The following is a 15,997-nucleotide window of genomic DNA, read 5'->3' on the forward strand; positions in this document are numbered from 1 at the left end:
ATGACTAGGCTGCTTGTATGTGGTGGCAGTTGACTTCACATCAGATTGCATTAGCATCCCATACTTTATTTTATTTGGCTAGCAAGTTTTTATATAAGTAATGAAAGTAAAATTTTTTAATTCCACTTTCAGTTTATGCAACTTTGAAATGCTCCTGATTTTTTTTTTTTTAATTCCCTTTAAGAGATGAGAATAATTACAACTACACTAAACAATAATAGAAAAGATTTCAGTTCACATTTAATAAATAGTTTCCATAATTGAAGAAATGACTAATTTCCTTTAATAAAAAGCAATTAATTACAAATCTTACAGTTTGAAGGACCTTATTGTTTCTGATCATGTCTTATCTGTTAGGCTCACTGTCATGAACAAGGAACTTAGCTTCATATAAACTTAATCAGTGCTCTGATAGGCTAAGGAACTGTTTTGCTTGTTGGTTTGTTTATTAACATTTCTATACTCTGTTGCCAGTTTGTTTTGCAGGAGGAGGGGCAACAGCAGTGATGAGTCCTTCAATGGATGTGTCACATAATACAGTAGAATCTCTCATAACCGGCAACAACGGGAATTCGCTGATTCCAGATACGAGATTTTGCCGGATAATTGAATATATATTTCGAGAACATGCCTGTTCATGTTTTGTGATGCCATGTGCAGAAATTGTAGCATGCGAAGTTCGTTGGTTGTGTTTTTCGATCTGCCGACCATAATTAAATAAATAACATCAGAAATCGTGTGGAATTTTTTAAATTTAAAACACATACACGTAATTTTATATTTCACAAAATCAAATTTAAACATCATTCAAAAATTACAGTATGTATTATCACATGAAAGTTGTTGTGAATTTCTTAGTGTGACGACATAATATAACTTTGAATCTGCCTGCTTACAAGATTGTCGCCAGAGCTTTAAAAATTCACTGGGTATACAATGAAGTTTCATAATATCATGTGCTGACATAGATGAACATTGATCAGCAAATCTTGCCAGAATGCAAGCCCATTGCATATTTTTCTTATCTCATAGGCTTAAATTTAGACCTTCGAAAATGCTGTTGTTTTGGTATTACCGGTTAATTGGGTGCTGGTTATGAGAGATTTTATTGTAATAGTAACTCAGGAAAAAAATTGGGAATTTAAACTGCCGCCACCACCACCATATGAGATGAGATTAGTTTATCTTATGATAAATTAAGAAAATTTATAACCATAAATATAGACACTTAATAATTCAATATATGTATAATAAATATTTTTGTGAATTCTATATTCACACTTTCAGATTTAAGTACATTAAAAAAATTTTGTATCATCATATAAGTTTGATATTTGCATGAGACATTTATTTCAGTTTAGTTTCTGATATTTTCTTCATGAATAATCTCTCTCTCTCTCTTACTATATGCTGTTGTTCAAAGTAAGATTTTTCTTGAAATTATGTTATTGTTTAAAAAAATATTATCAGCTGTTTTATTTAATATGAAAATAAAAGCATTCTTTGGCTCTGTTTTTATTGTTTAAATTTTTTTATTCCAACTATTGGAGAATTACTATTGATTGGCATGCTATATCCTGGTTTAGGCTCTAATTTAAGAGGGAGGGGAAAGTATAGGGACAAAACCCGCTACTAATTTATGGTAACACTTCAGAAGTGTTGATTCTTTTATATTATTATGCCACTAAATTGCTTCTACTGTTAATTAAATCTGTTAATTATTTCAAGATACAAGATTTTTTTGCTGAAAACAGTTATTTCTTTTTAGAATTGAAGGTGGTGTAGGAAAATTTTCCATGATAATCTCATGCATGAGGGATTGTTCAGCCTCTTATACATTATTATTATATTGAATGGGTGTCGCATGATTGTAAGTAGAGTCATCATGTAACGCTCACTCAACCAGCTGCTTGCTATCATATCTAACCTTGAAATCATTTACATCCTTTGCATTCATGGCGCACTCTGGTAATGTGTTTCCCTCACCAACAATTCTTCACATAAAAAAATCTATTCCTCTGTTGGGATTGTGAATGGACGGGAGAGTTGAGATGCAAGAAGAAACTTAAGATTAGATTTGAGGACCTATTGTTTGTACTTTCCATGACATAACAGGGAGACTCATAAAAGACGGAGTGAATGGAAAGCAGAAAAATTTCTACAGCTATGAAGGAGTATTGAACAGCTGCTGCAGTTGTTTTGACAGATTTGGATGATAGTGGAGGAATTACGTTGCCAGTTCTGATTAACATGTGATTATGAAAAGTTTTATAGAAAATGCAAGTGGCACAAGCTGAACATCTTCATAAAAGAGCAGAGTAAATTTAAAAGAGAATCAGGTTATTAATCTACCTAACTGAGAATTTTTGTATACTGAGTCAACTATTTTTAAGAATGTTCTGAGTATAATCCCGGGTATTAGAGCAGTATTCTATGGTTGGTAGATTTCTTTTTTATTATAGAATGATAGTTATTCTCAGGTAAAGTAACATGAGGGGGGGGGGATTCTTGAATGCCATGCAGGATTATTACATGGAAACTTCTTGGAGCCCATAGACTCATCAAGGGAGGCTCTAAACATTATGCCTAATGTTGTCCAATATTTGCAATTATCATGCTTCACTTTGAAGCATGATAGATATTGAGTGGGTGCATTCACTGGCATTGCACCCACAGCAGACTCTGGCAACATATTCCACTCATTTGCCACTCTCCAAGCAAAAAATCAAAAATCTAGTTCTCACGCCGTTGCTAACCACACTTTTGCTCAGTTTCTAAAGATGGGCCTTAACCTTGTGGAGGTCGTAATTGGTCTGACAGTTACAAACAAATTGTTTAATATAAATATTCTTACAAATATCCAGTATATAGCTTGGAGGTCATGAATAGCTGTGCATGCATATATTACGAGGGATATTGCACACTGTTTATGTGGTCAGTTTTGGTTTAACATGTGTTATGTAAAGGCTTGTGATGTTTCATAGCAAATTGTATCTAAGAAATACTGCGACCTCCGATGGCAGTATAGTATTGGTTTATTTATTATTATTATTTTTTTTTATTTTTTTTTATTTATCATTGAAAATGGCTGGAAAAATATATCGACTGGATAATCCATCAGATTTTTTTTCTGTTCAGAAACTCATCTCAGAACATCAAGACCACATTCATCTTTTTAAACCGCAAAAATCTGTCCTCTCTCAACACGGAATTGAAAATCCAAGCCATAGGATCCATTGGGAAAAGTCTAAACTTTTACATAGATCTTTATATAAACATGAACGTTTATATAAAGAAAGTTCTGAAGCCTTACTACACAGACCAAATTTAAACCACAGCGATGTTCTTACTATTCCTAAAGTATGGGAAATTGTCATACAAAATTGTGTAAAATAATTATTGTTATTATTTTTTTTTTTTTTACTTCTGTCAGATTGCACCCTAACTATATGTTATTCCTATTATTGTTTAAACTACTGTACTGATGATGTCCTAAGATACTTTGGATGAAATATTTACAGGTAAATAATTTTCACTGTGGTTAATGTGTGTTTCTTTTAATTTTAATTAAATTCAGATGTTGAAGAGATTCATCGATTTTATTACTCGAGTCCGATGATGATAATGATAGTCGAATGCAAAAGTGATATTTGATAGTAAATTGTATCTGAGAGATACCGTGAACTGCGATGTCAGTATAGTATTGGTTTTGGTGTTTTTTCTTTGTTCAATAATTTCTAGGTTTTAACTGAAAATAAATAAACAGTCATGTATTTTATTTGCCGTATTTTTTTTTAAAGTTTTATCGCATTTTAGCACATACTAGTAATGAATGTATCTCTCAGATACGCGCAACCTCTGCTGCAATTTTTTCGGCCACGACCTCCGCAGGGTTAATACTCCTACCACCAGACCTATTCTGAAAAATTTTCTCTGTATTAATTCTCTAAAATTTCAGTAAATTGAAATTTTCAATCATATCATACCTTTTCTGAACTTTTCACAACCAATTTCTTGGTCACTTGCCCTTTATCCTCTTATCATGTTCACTGCACGTGTTGGTGTTTTGCTGAATTATCAAGTGTTTATAACTATTTTATTTAATTGTTGTTAATAATGTCAGATAAAACTCAAAGTAAGGGGATTCTTGCTTCTAGCGAAAAGAAGAAACTTATAAACCTGTTACATTAGATACTAAGATTTAAATTGTTAAATTTAGTGATGAGGCATACTTTAAACCAGTAGTTGCCAGTCATAAAAAATATATATAGAGAAAAGAAAAGATAACCATTCAGTGTTTCTAGCTTTTTTTCATTTATGAAAATTATTCTAAATTTTTCATTTGCATAACTGATGTAAACAAATGCTACATCAGTTAAGCACATATATTTGTGCATAAAAATGTTATTAAAGCATTATATACATCCACAAGTGAAAGGAAGGGAAAAAAAATTTAAACAAGGAACAATAATTTGCCCAAACACAAGATACACCTGTGTGGCCATATCACATATCTGTATATACTGAAACTATTAGTAGAAGAATAATATAGTACAATGATATTTATTGTAACTTTTACGTTACTCAAATATAACTCTTCATTATGATCTTGTTAACTTTTTTTTTTGAAAACAAACTCCTTTTAAATAAAAATCAGAAATTTGACAGAATTCATGCAATAAATTTTATGATGCAAGACTGAATTGTAAGCATGTGTGAGTGAATTTAGAAGGAGTATCATTGCAAATCAGTCTGTGTAGGAGAATGGTGTAAGCTTTCTAAATGTTTGGAGTGAATTTGATGTACACCCTCTGTCCAAAAAGAAACCGAACTTTGGTAGAAAATAAAACACAGGCCACTTATAATTATTCAAATCATTTATTTCAATCAGTATACTCTCCCTCAGCTTCGATACAGCTTTTGGCATGGTCAATTAATTTGTTAAATGAGTTTTTTATATCAGTTTTGGGGATATTGTTGAGGGTCGTGGTTACAGCCGCTTGAACGTTTTCAATGGTCTCGTATCGCTTTCCTTTCATCGGCAAATTAAATAAGAGGAAGAGAAAGAAGTCGTGGGGTGCTAAATCAGGTGAATACGGCGAGTGATCCAACACACAAAGTTGGTTTTTACTCAAAAACTCTCGCAGTGTTCGAACGATGAGATGGTGCATTATCGTGCAAAAGTGACCAGCTGCCTGCATCACTATACTCATGCCGTACGTGATGACTTCTTGCTATCAGTCGCTTCAAAATTTGGAGATAAAACTCCCCATTTGGCCAGGCGGCACGAATTCTTTGTGGATAATGCCCTTGGAATCATAGAAACAAATCAGCATTGTCTTTGCTTCTGACTTCTCCAAGCGACTTTTTTTTTTTTTTTTTGGATGCCCTCTTCTGGTGATCTCCATCAGCACTCTGGTGCTTTGTTTCATGCTCATACTCAAAACACCACGTTTTTGAAAGTTTGAGTCCTTACGAGTGGTTTTAATGAGGTTCTTGCAGTGTTCAATTCGATACGTTTTTTTTGGTCATCGGGCAATTTGTGGAGAACAAATTGCAAATTAAATTTATGAAGGCTCAAACTCTCGGTCAAATTGTTGTGCACGGTTGATTTTTGAATCCCCAATTCATCTTCAATCAATCTCACAGACGATTTTGGGTTTTCTTTGATGAAATTATACACTTTTTGAATGTTATCTTCACTTAGTCCAGTTTTTGGACAGCCCAACTTTTCGTTGTCCTCAAGCATCTCACGACCACTTGGAAATCGCTTAAACTACTAGTAAACTTGAGTACGGGGTGAGCATTCATCATCGTGTGCTTTTTGAAGTGCATTTCGGAAAAGCTTTTACAAAGTTTAACACAAAAGTCAATCGCAGTAATCTGTTTGAAACACTATTTCCGACCATTTGTCAAAACACACTATCACTCTTGGCACTATAACTCGGCTTCTAATGAAACAAATATCATAAACAGTTCATACAACACTAGTGAAGGTTGCCACTTTCGGCAACAAAAAGACAGGTGGCGCCACTAGTTCCTTCTATTTTCGAAAAGTTTGGTTTCTTTTTGGACAGAGGGTGTCTGAAAGGCTTCTATATATCTGATGGATTGCACTTGAATGGATTTAGAGTTGCATGTATGAAGAAAGTCTTATTCAGTGAGAGAACGGATGTCCAAAATCCATTTTTAACATTCTTGTTGAGGAAAGTCAGTGGAATTTATGCAGCTGTTGAGCGATAATTATTTGAAAATAGTGTGTGATGGAAGATACCAGTAGTTTGAGAGTACCAAATAATGTGAATAGCATCAGAGAATCAACCATAGCCATGATTTAGATGTGGTTTTTAAGTTCTTCTGTGCAGATGGTTAAGCGTCAGAGCTGTATAACTGAAAGGAGACCTCCACATAGCTTTTAAAGGAATGTGGAGAAACGACCAGAGCTTCTGACCTAATGTCCACTCCTCACCTTCTCGTGGTGCACCCTGTTAGGTATCTACCTGGATACTGAACGAACAAGGATGGGCTGGCAATTTGGGATTAAGCTGACCAAATTGTATTCTTATTGGCTTAAACCAAAATATTAAAAATGATGGTACAACATGATAGAATTTCATGCCAGCTGGGGTGTCACGTGGTTAAACAAGTCCCCAATTGTTGTTGCCAGGGAACCAGGGCAAACAGCGAAAAGTCAGCTACTGGAACAAACCCTAAAGCACACCTCAACTTGATATCAACAGAGTTCAAGATTGGTACTATCATCATAAGAAGCCTGAATGGCAAAGAAATGAAGCTAGCTGAGTACAGTATCCCCCCTGTGTTACGTAAGTAATGCATTCCGTAAACCTTGACATAACTTGAATTTTACATAAGTCGAATTTGTAAATTGCTTAAGTGTAACTTCGTAAGAAATTGCAGTATTTATTATTATTATATGTGTGTATATATACAGATATGTACAGTATATTATTTACACAGTATTACTTTATAAATGAAACATCATGCAGCAGTATTTACTTGGATATAAACTATAAAAGTATGAAAAATATATAAAAGAATATAAAAACAAACTGAAATAACACTTTTCAAATAAAAAAATGTCTTGTGACCACTCTGTAGTGGGAGAGTCGGCGATGGTGGTGGATGGTTATGAAGAGAAATGCTGTTCTCTAGCAACTTCTACCCCTCTCGATGTTGAAGGCTGAGCATAGTCGGGGTCATCTGAGTTGTCATCTTGACGTTGTTGCGAGTGGCATCTCACTTTTGTAGATTTTTTATAGATTTATTTTGTAGATTTATTACCAGTGCACTCGGTTTTGTGTTTCGAATCCATTTTAAGGGTAAATAAACAACAAACACTAACAGTGATAAACAAGTGACTAAACTAACCGCGCAAGGAATGGACTACTGACCGGTCGGGGAAAGGTGGAATTGTTTATGGAGTCCTTATTTCTAATTGGTAGGTTTCAGTTTGAATGTTACGGCTTTTGTGCACTTTCCCTCTGCTGCTATCGGCGTTTACTGGAAACATGTCACTGCCTGTTACTATTTGTTACATTTGCTGTGAATGCCGAGTCTAGTTAACATTATGTTGTTGCATACTGCAATGGATGTCAAAGGCACAAACATGTTCATACGTGCTAGTAGTTGTGATTTTCAAGATTTATTACATAACTGCGAATTTACGTAAGTCAGGGGGTTACTGTAATCGGATAAGTGCGAGATTGATATAATACAGGTGACTGAAACAAAAAAGGCAAAAACTGGTGAGATCTGTGTAATAAATACAAAATGTTATATTCATGCAATAGCAATCAAGGAAAAGAAGGAGTAGCCATAGTATTCAACACAAAATACGAGGCTAATCTTCTTGACTGGCAGGCAGTCTCAAGTAGAGTGACGTGGGCAAATATCAGAATGGGGAACTGGACAATGAGACTTATTTGTACCTATGGTCCCACAAAAGGTTCTTCTACTAAGGTAGAAGTGGAGGAATTTTTTGAGGCTTTAGAAATGAAAAGTTAGTCCTTGTTAGGGATCTAAATAGCGGAGTAGGAAATGATTGTCAGACATTGAAAAATATTTTGGGAAAATTTGGAGAAAAGAGCAAAGCTAATAATAATGGCAAATTTCTGTTGGATTTCTGCTCAGGACATTGACTGGTTATTACTAACACCATGTTCCAACATAAAAATGTGCACAAATTCACATGGAGAGAAGAGGCTAGGAATAAGAAAAGTCTCATTGACTATGTTATTGTTGATAGTGATGTGTTCTCTCTGGTGCAGGACACTACAGTGTACAGAGGATTTGAAATTGGAAGTGATCACCATTTAATCTTGAGCAGGATAAAATTGAATTTCATATTGAAAAGAAGAACATTTAAGAAAGTTTTAAAGCGAATAAAAGTTGAGCAGCTTTCAGATGTGAGCTGTTGACTACAATACACAAAATTATTCAAGAAAAAATGTACAGGATACGATAGTACTACATGAAAAATTTACATCATTACTAACTTCCTATCTACAATTTTCCTCCAAATCACATTGTGAAGGAAAGTGGTATTAAACCTGATATCAAAATTGGAGATGTTAATATCACCTTTTTGCTTTATGCGGATGATATTATACTTCTAAATAAATCCACTACAAATCTGCAAGATTCCCTGACTAAATTGAATAATTGTTGTAATAGATATGGTATGAAGGTCAGCAATAACAAGACAAAGATGATGAAAATAGGCAGAAGCATTTAAAATATCAACTGTCTTTCAAATGGATCCTATAGAACAAGTAAAACATTTCAGCTACTTACGCACCATTTTTAGTGAAGGTGGTAAATTAAATATGGAAATAGACAATGGTATGGTAGGAAGTCAGCCGAATAAATTTATATGGAATAAGAGAAATTAGTCAAAACACTAAATTAGCGGCATACAGTAGAGTGTTCAAACCAGTTTTAACTTATCGATCTGAGAGCTGAGATAGAAGTAAAACACTTGACCGAAGACTAGAGACCACAGATATGAGAGTCCTGAGAAAGATTATGGGCATGAATGAACAGATAGCATCAATGACAATATTATATTAAAAATGAGGATATTATAAAAGAACTTGGCATTGTCAGCATCCAAGAATGCATTAGTAGAGCTAATCTCAGGTGGTATGGTTGGTCACTTAAACAGAATGGGAGAGGAAAGATTAAGCAAAACAATGTTCTCTGCCAGGTTGGCAGGAATAAAACCTAGAAGAAGACCAAGATATAGGTGGATTGATATGGTAAAAAGTGCCTTAGAAGATAGAAATAGAAAATCTGACTATGTTGAAGCCCTGACAGGTAATAGATTGATTTGGAGGAAAATTGTAGATAGCAACTTAGTAATGGTGTAAATTTTTCATGTGCTACTATCAAATCCTGTACACCCCTTTAGAGTAAATGTCAGTAATTTCATGATGATGATACGCAGATGGTAGCTGATAAGGGTTGCTTGTTTTATGTGTGGTTTTGAGGACTATGCAATGGTTATATTATCTAAAAATTCTGGCGATTTTTCCAAATGTGCCTCAGACAGAAGTGTAATGGTGATAGCAATATTAAAATCCTTCTAAAAATTTTAATGGAATACTCTATTCATCTGAAAGTTTATTTTTCACTTGGTTAGAATATAATAAATTTAGTTTAATCCTTTATCCAAGTGTGAGCAAACAAAGTTTGCGCCTGAAAGTATCTTCGGAAATGGGGTAAGGTGGTACAACACCAGGCGACTCCTTGCAAAGGTGGAGCAAGCTACCAACACTCCTAACTCAGTATCTCCCATAATGCAAAACATGTTTGCAAAGGTGGAGCAAGCTACCAACACTCCTAACTCAGTATCTCCCATAATGCAAAACATGTTTTGCATTATGGGAGATACTGAGTTAGGAGTGTTGGTAGCTTGCTCCACCTTTACAAGGAGTCGTCCTGGTGTTGTACCACCTTACCCCATTTCTGAAGATACTTTCAGGCGCAAACTTTGTTTGCTCACACTTGGATAAAGGATTAAACTAAATTTATTATATTCTAACCAAGTGAAAAATAAACTTTCAACATCTTCCTCTAAATCCAGAGTAATTTATTAAAAAGGTGGCACACTAATTGGCAACTCCTATAGGTAGAGATGACATTGCTAATGCTTCTGACTGGCATCTCCACTTGGGCCTGGCTCCCACTGAAGAGACCTCAATAAAGGTCGAAACTAGTCTGGGTAGTGGCCCTTCCCTTAATGCATAACATTAGACATATCCGCAAGGAAATGTGTTTTGCATTATGGGAGATACTGAGTTAGGAGTGTTGGTAGCTTGCTTCACCTTTGCAAGGAGTCGTCCTGGTGTTGTATCACCTTACCAAATTCTTTCATTAAAAAAGTTGGGAAGGGGGTGAAAGGGGAGAACACATACCATACCATCCATATGTTTGTAAATGTTATTCTTTCAAGAGAAATAGCTAGAAAGGAAAAGAAGATCTGTGATCAGGAAGAAAAACATTTCTTAAATGTTAAGGTGTCCTTTGAGGGGAATGTTGTGACGATATCAAAGCTGACCAAGATATCTGTATTATATACAATTAGATTTTCAGTAGAAGTTTTAAAATAGATAGTTTTTAATGCAAGATATGGTAATGCTGGTGAGTAAGGTAATAAGCAGTTTTGGTAATTTACAACAGTAGGAATTATTAGCATTTATTACATGTTTCAGGGAGGTTGGGTTTGTAGATTTTTTGTAAACCATATAACTTGGGAGTGGGGGACAAGAACTGAAGTTTGTATGTGTGTGTGTGTGTGTGTGACAGAGAGAGAGATTTCAGGAGTACAGGATGATACTTTTTTAGCAAACTTTTTAAACTCTTTATCTGAGATTTAGTGGGATTGTAATCTTAATGGGTAGGCAGAGCATTCTCTGAGAATAATATCCATTTTTTTGATTGTATTCACTGGTGTGTTAAGGATTACTGTGATACTTAAGCCTTAACACATGGCAGTCCTAGAGGACAGCATGTTAGGACATTAATACTGTTTTTTTTCTGCAAAAGTTTTATTTGTTCCCTATGTCTTTGGGTTCTATGAAAAATGTTTTTGTATTGTGTGAATGCTAGTTTTAAATTCAGCAAAATATCAGGCCAAATAAATTATCTACTTTATTTGTTCTTATGATTTTGTGAGTTAATACTCAGAAATGAGTTATAATAGGAAGAAGGCAAATAAGTTATTGCTCTCTTCCTCATCTCTACTCCTATCAAACAATATTTATTCGATAGTAATTTAAATAAATTAAATCTGCTTATTTTGTTCAGCTATTCAATATAGCAAAGTGAATTTAGGGAAAAAAAGATCCATTCTTGCCTCCTCTCTCTCCATTCTCATGAAAGAAGGAATTTAACAGGGAACAGAACACAAGAAATGAATGATGGAGAATAACAGAGAAAAGGATAAAAACTCATACATTGACAACAGAACACAAAGCACTGGCACGAAGCAAAGTATGAAAAACAGCAACTCGAAAAAGTTCAAATGTGAACAATAATAGGTAACATATAAAAGAACTAGAAGTGTATGAAATTTTAAAAGTGCAAATCTAAATTAATGTCACTTACCTGAAATTTTCAAAATAAACTAAATATGTACATTGTGTATCATTAAAATCAAAAATAACCTGCATTCAGCAGTCAATTAAATTTATAAAATTTAAATTTATAAAATTTATAAAATTTAAATTTATAACTGATCACCTCTAGTTACAAAGAGAAAGAGGAAACAAGTGACAAACATTAATCTGCATTAATCAACTTGAGGATAGAGAAAAAGTGATTACCACAGTTAGTGTGGCCAAGGCAGTTTCCTAAATGAAGAGAGACCAATGAGAGATCAATATAAAAGTATGAAGAGATAGTTTACAGTATTTCTTTAATTTGAAATTTAAAGTTATGAGGCTTGTGCGAGTAACAGTTCATTTTGTGTTTGAATGATTCTTTATAAGGTAAAAATTTATTCTGATTTAAAATTTTTGATTTTAATGCTGTCTCTCTCTCTCTCTCTCTCTATATATATATATATTTGGTTCATCAAGATGTCTGGTAAGTAATTAATTTAAACTAAAATAACATTTTGAAATTGTCAAATTATTCTGCATTCTGTTTTCGTCTAAAAACAAAAATTATGTCTCCCATTAATGATGGCATTTGCACTTTTCTATTGTTGTCATTTTATGTTCTTATGTTTGGTTTCCTGCCAATGCCTTATGTTATGTTTCTGTTTCTTGTGTATGTGTGGTTAATGACACACACATATACATGGTTCTTTCATCAGTTTGATCAGTATCTTTTATTGATTAATGGTGTAACTTATTTGTTATATTTTTAGGTCAAGCACAGTTTACCAACAGTTACAGCATGAAGAGATTTTTAAATACTTTGGTTCGATTTGTTGGAGATTTGATAGTGTGAGTATATTCTAGTGAAGAATTCGTTTTATCTTTTTAATTTATTTTATTTTATTTATTTTTTTAATCCTAGTTTACTTTTGAGTATATTTATATTTCATTTGTATTCAAAGATTGTTAGTATGACACACGCCACTGTTCACATTAGTATTTTGAAACCAAGAAAAAACTCAAACTTACTAATATGAATTATATATGCTAGCAGGTATTGTTACAGTAAGTAGCATATGACAGTGCCCAAGAATTTATATGTATTCTAATATATAATTACAGGAATGAAAATGGTGTTTTTTGTTTCAGTTAAAATTCTTGCCTGATAAAATAGTGCATTAGTTTCTACAAAGACAGTCCAAGCAAAAAATTTAACATACCACAAGTGACTTTGAGTGAAAATTGCAGCTTCATACTAAGTTTACACTTTTACACTGCAGGTCACAGTATCCTGTAAAACAAAAATAAAATAATAAAAAGAAAGCCATCAACAAATCCTGCTTTCAAATCAAAACTGATAATATTTAATACAGATCTTAACTATAAATTTTTTTCAATTTCATCCTGTCACTGCAGAATTATTAATATAGTTTTGAAACTTCTTTCCCAGCATTTTTCAGTAAAAGTGAGCCTATTTTAATTAAAACTGAATTGGGGGAGCGAACTTCAAGTACATTTTCTAAATCCTGAAGGTTATTAAATTCCATCAAAGCGTTGTTGCAATATATAATTTCGATGCATTGTCCCTTTTTTGGCACTGAATATACTTGAACTGAAAATTGGAAATTCGAGAAATTTTTGTAAGAGTTTCAGTTAATAAATCTGAGTAAAATTCTTCCAATAAACTGCTATATGGTCATTGCTTAATAATAATTATTATTATTATTATTATTAAGCAATGCCCATATACCAGTTATTATTGGAAGAATTTAATCAAAGGAACTTTGTACAGTGCAATCCTGTAAGATGTACACATTACCAAAGGCAAATGGAATTTGGTTTGAAAGTGACAGTGGCAGGAAAGTGTGCTGAAAATGCAAATTGAAAGCAAAGGTCAAAACTGTGGGTCAGGTCGTGAGACTGAAGCAGTGGATGGAACAGAGAATACATGTGAAAATGTCTACGACAGTGTAATGAAACGGGTTAAAAGGGGGCTAGGATTGAAACAGGATTTAAAAGGATCTTTTGCTCTCTCTCTCACACATTGAGAGAGAGAGAGCAAGTGTTCTAAAGTTTGTCTGTTCTGAGGGATGTAGATGTATCAAGGCATCATAAAGAGGAATAACAACTTCCTTATCTCTACTTACTTGTTAGTGTGTTCTTCAATAACCAAGTAATCTTATGGGCTACCTTACCAATATGTTCTCTCAACTTCTCACACCTTTCTTATTATATACCCTCCACAGCATTTTCATCTTCTGCAAAAATATGGGGATAGTATGAATCAGCAAATAAAGTCAATGAGCAGACCTCGGTAATTATGATGGATTTCACCTATGGGAACATAGAGGAGGAGAGGATACTAAGCAATAATTATCTGAAAATGGGAGTATTAGATATGATAATTACATCAAAGAATTTGTCTATAACCAGTATGACCACATTGCCACCAATTGGTGAGAGTGATCATATGGTCTTGACCTGGGAGATGGCTAAATATGTGGAATTTTCGGTTAAGAGGAAGTAGAGTATATGTGGAATTACAGAGCTGGTATGACAAGCTTAGACGATTGCTTGGATCAGTGCCATCGCATATGAAACTGCAAGGACGGGATGTTGATAGTACATGGGAAGTAGTAAAGGAGTGTTTGAGGAAAGTAATAGCAGACTGCATACCTAGATTCAGGAGAGTAAATCAAGTGGGAGGTTAAGTTACAGTGTTAAAGTATCCAAGTTACAGTGGTAAACAAGAGAGCGTTCGGAAAGTTTTTAGAACACTGGCCGAGGAATATTCAAGTTGGGAGGAACTTGATTTTTTTGTGTGCGGCAGTTAAAAGGAAATTTCATATTGTATTCCGAAAAAGGAATAGTGGAAATAATATGTTTCAAGAAGGAATAAGTACAGAAGAAAAAGGAAATCTTGAAACTAAGTTTTTATAAACTGGCCAAGATATATTCAAGTAGGAAGGAACTTGAATTTTTTGTGTGCGGCAGTCAAAAGGAAATTTCATATTGTATTCCGAAAAAGGAATAGTGGAAATAATATGTTTCAAGAAGGAATAAGTAAAGAAGAAGGAAATCTTGAAACTAAGTTTTTATAAACTGGCCAAGATATATTCAAGTAGGAAGGAGCTTGATTTTGTTTTGTGTGAGGCAGTAAAAAAGAATTTTAAAGGGATCCTAAAAAAATGAAGTACAGAACCTTGTAACTTCTGGAAAAGAGCCTTAACAGAAAGAGAAAAAGACTATGAACATTTTTTTTGTGATTGTGAAAGAAAAAGAGTTTAGTCTTAAGAGTAAGTTTATATTTTTTAAATAAGGCCCTGGATCCATATAATCTGTAATTGTAGTTATGTATTTTTACTAGAAGTGTATATATGTTGTTTTAAGTTTTATTAAATGTGTTTATTTTGTACTTGGTATTGAGTCAATGATTAGCTGGATTCTGAAAAAGTGAGTTAAAGTCATTGCACCAATTGGAGTGAACTCTTTGTGCAAATATAATAACATATAGGGACACTCGGAGTCAAAATAAAAATAATTGTTAGTAAATGAAATATTATTTATAATACACATTATAAATAACAATGGCACATATTATAGGATAATTCATTAAATATTAACAAGTACATGGGAAGTAGTAAAGGAGTGTTTGAGGAAAGTAATAGCAGACTGCATACCTAGATTCAGGAGAGTAAATCAAGTGGGAGGTTAAATGGATGAATATCATCATTAAACTTAAGCTTTTAAAAAAAAAAATTGGAGGGAAATCAAGGAGAAAGGTGACCAGCAGGCACATGGAGCAGTACAAAGTGCATGCCTGAAGGGTAACAGTGTGGTAATGTTAAATCTAGAATGAACACTAAAATTGTAATTTGGTATTTTATTCAGATTTTACATAAATGCAAAATTTCCCTATAGAGAATTACTTGTAAATAAATAATATTAGAAATCCTTGTACATATAGTAATAATAGTCCATCCATATAATTTTTCTGTGTGAGTATTTTTGTAAATGGTCCTTAAATAAATAACAAGAAATAGAGTAATGTAGAGGTGATATTGTAACAAGAAGGTCAGAGTTTAGAGTAAACTATTGTAATCCGATTCTAAACAACCTCAGGCAGTTGCTATATGAACTCAAGGCACGTGCAGGCTGCCCATGTGGTAACGCAATGAGAAGAGAGGGTGCGGTGTGCAAAGAGAATTACGTGGTGTCTGCAAATCAGTTACGTATTAAAGAGGACAGACACGGAGCATATAAAAGTCTTAGCAATGCGAGTTCGCAGTCTTTTTGCCTTTTTCATTCCTAGTTCAGGTGTTGGTGTTTTCCGTGAGGTGGGTCATAGCTTCGAGATGACTGAGTCGAGTGGG

General features: G+C 33.7%; 1 protein-coding gene across 3 annotated transcripts in view; it reads left to right on the forward strand.

Annotated features, from left to right (window-relative positions):
- Positions 1-15,997, forward strand: part of poe (E3 ubiquitin-protein ligase-like protein poe) — an 801,929-nt gene that overhangs the window by 230,082 nt on the left and 555,850 nt on the right. For all 3 annotated transcript variants that reach the window (XM_090405892.1, XM_090405894.1, XM_090405895.1), the window contains exon 22: positions 12,395-12,473. In XM_090405892.1, the coding sequence (XP_090262018.1) occupies positions 12,395-12,473 (79 nt within the window). The remainder of the gene's footprint in view (positions 1-12,394; positions 12,474-15,997) is intronic.

This window comes from Typopeltis vanoorti, chromosome 15 (genome assembly GCF_054136105.1).
Source record: "Typopeltis vanoorti isolate ZY-2024b chromosome 15, IOZ_Tvanoo_1.0, whole genome shotgun sequence".
Taxonomy (NCBI): Eukaryota; Metazoa; Arthropoda; class Arachnida; order Uropygi; family Thelyphonidae; genus Typopeltis; species Typopeltis vanoorti.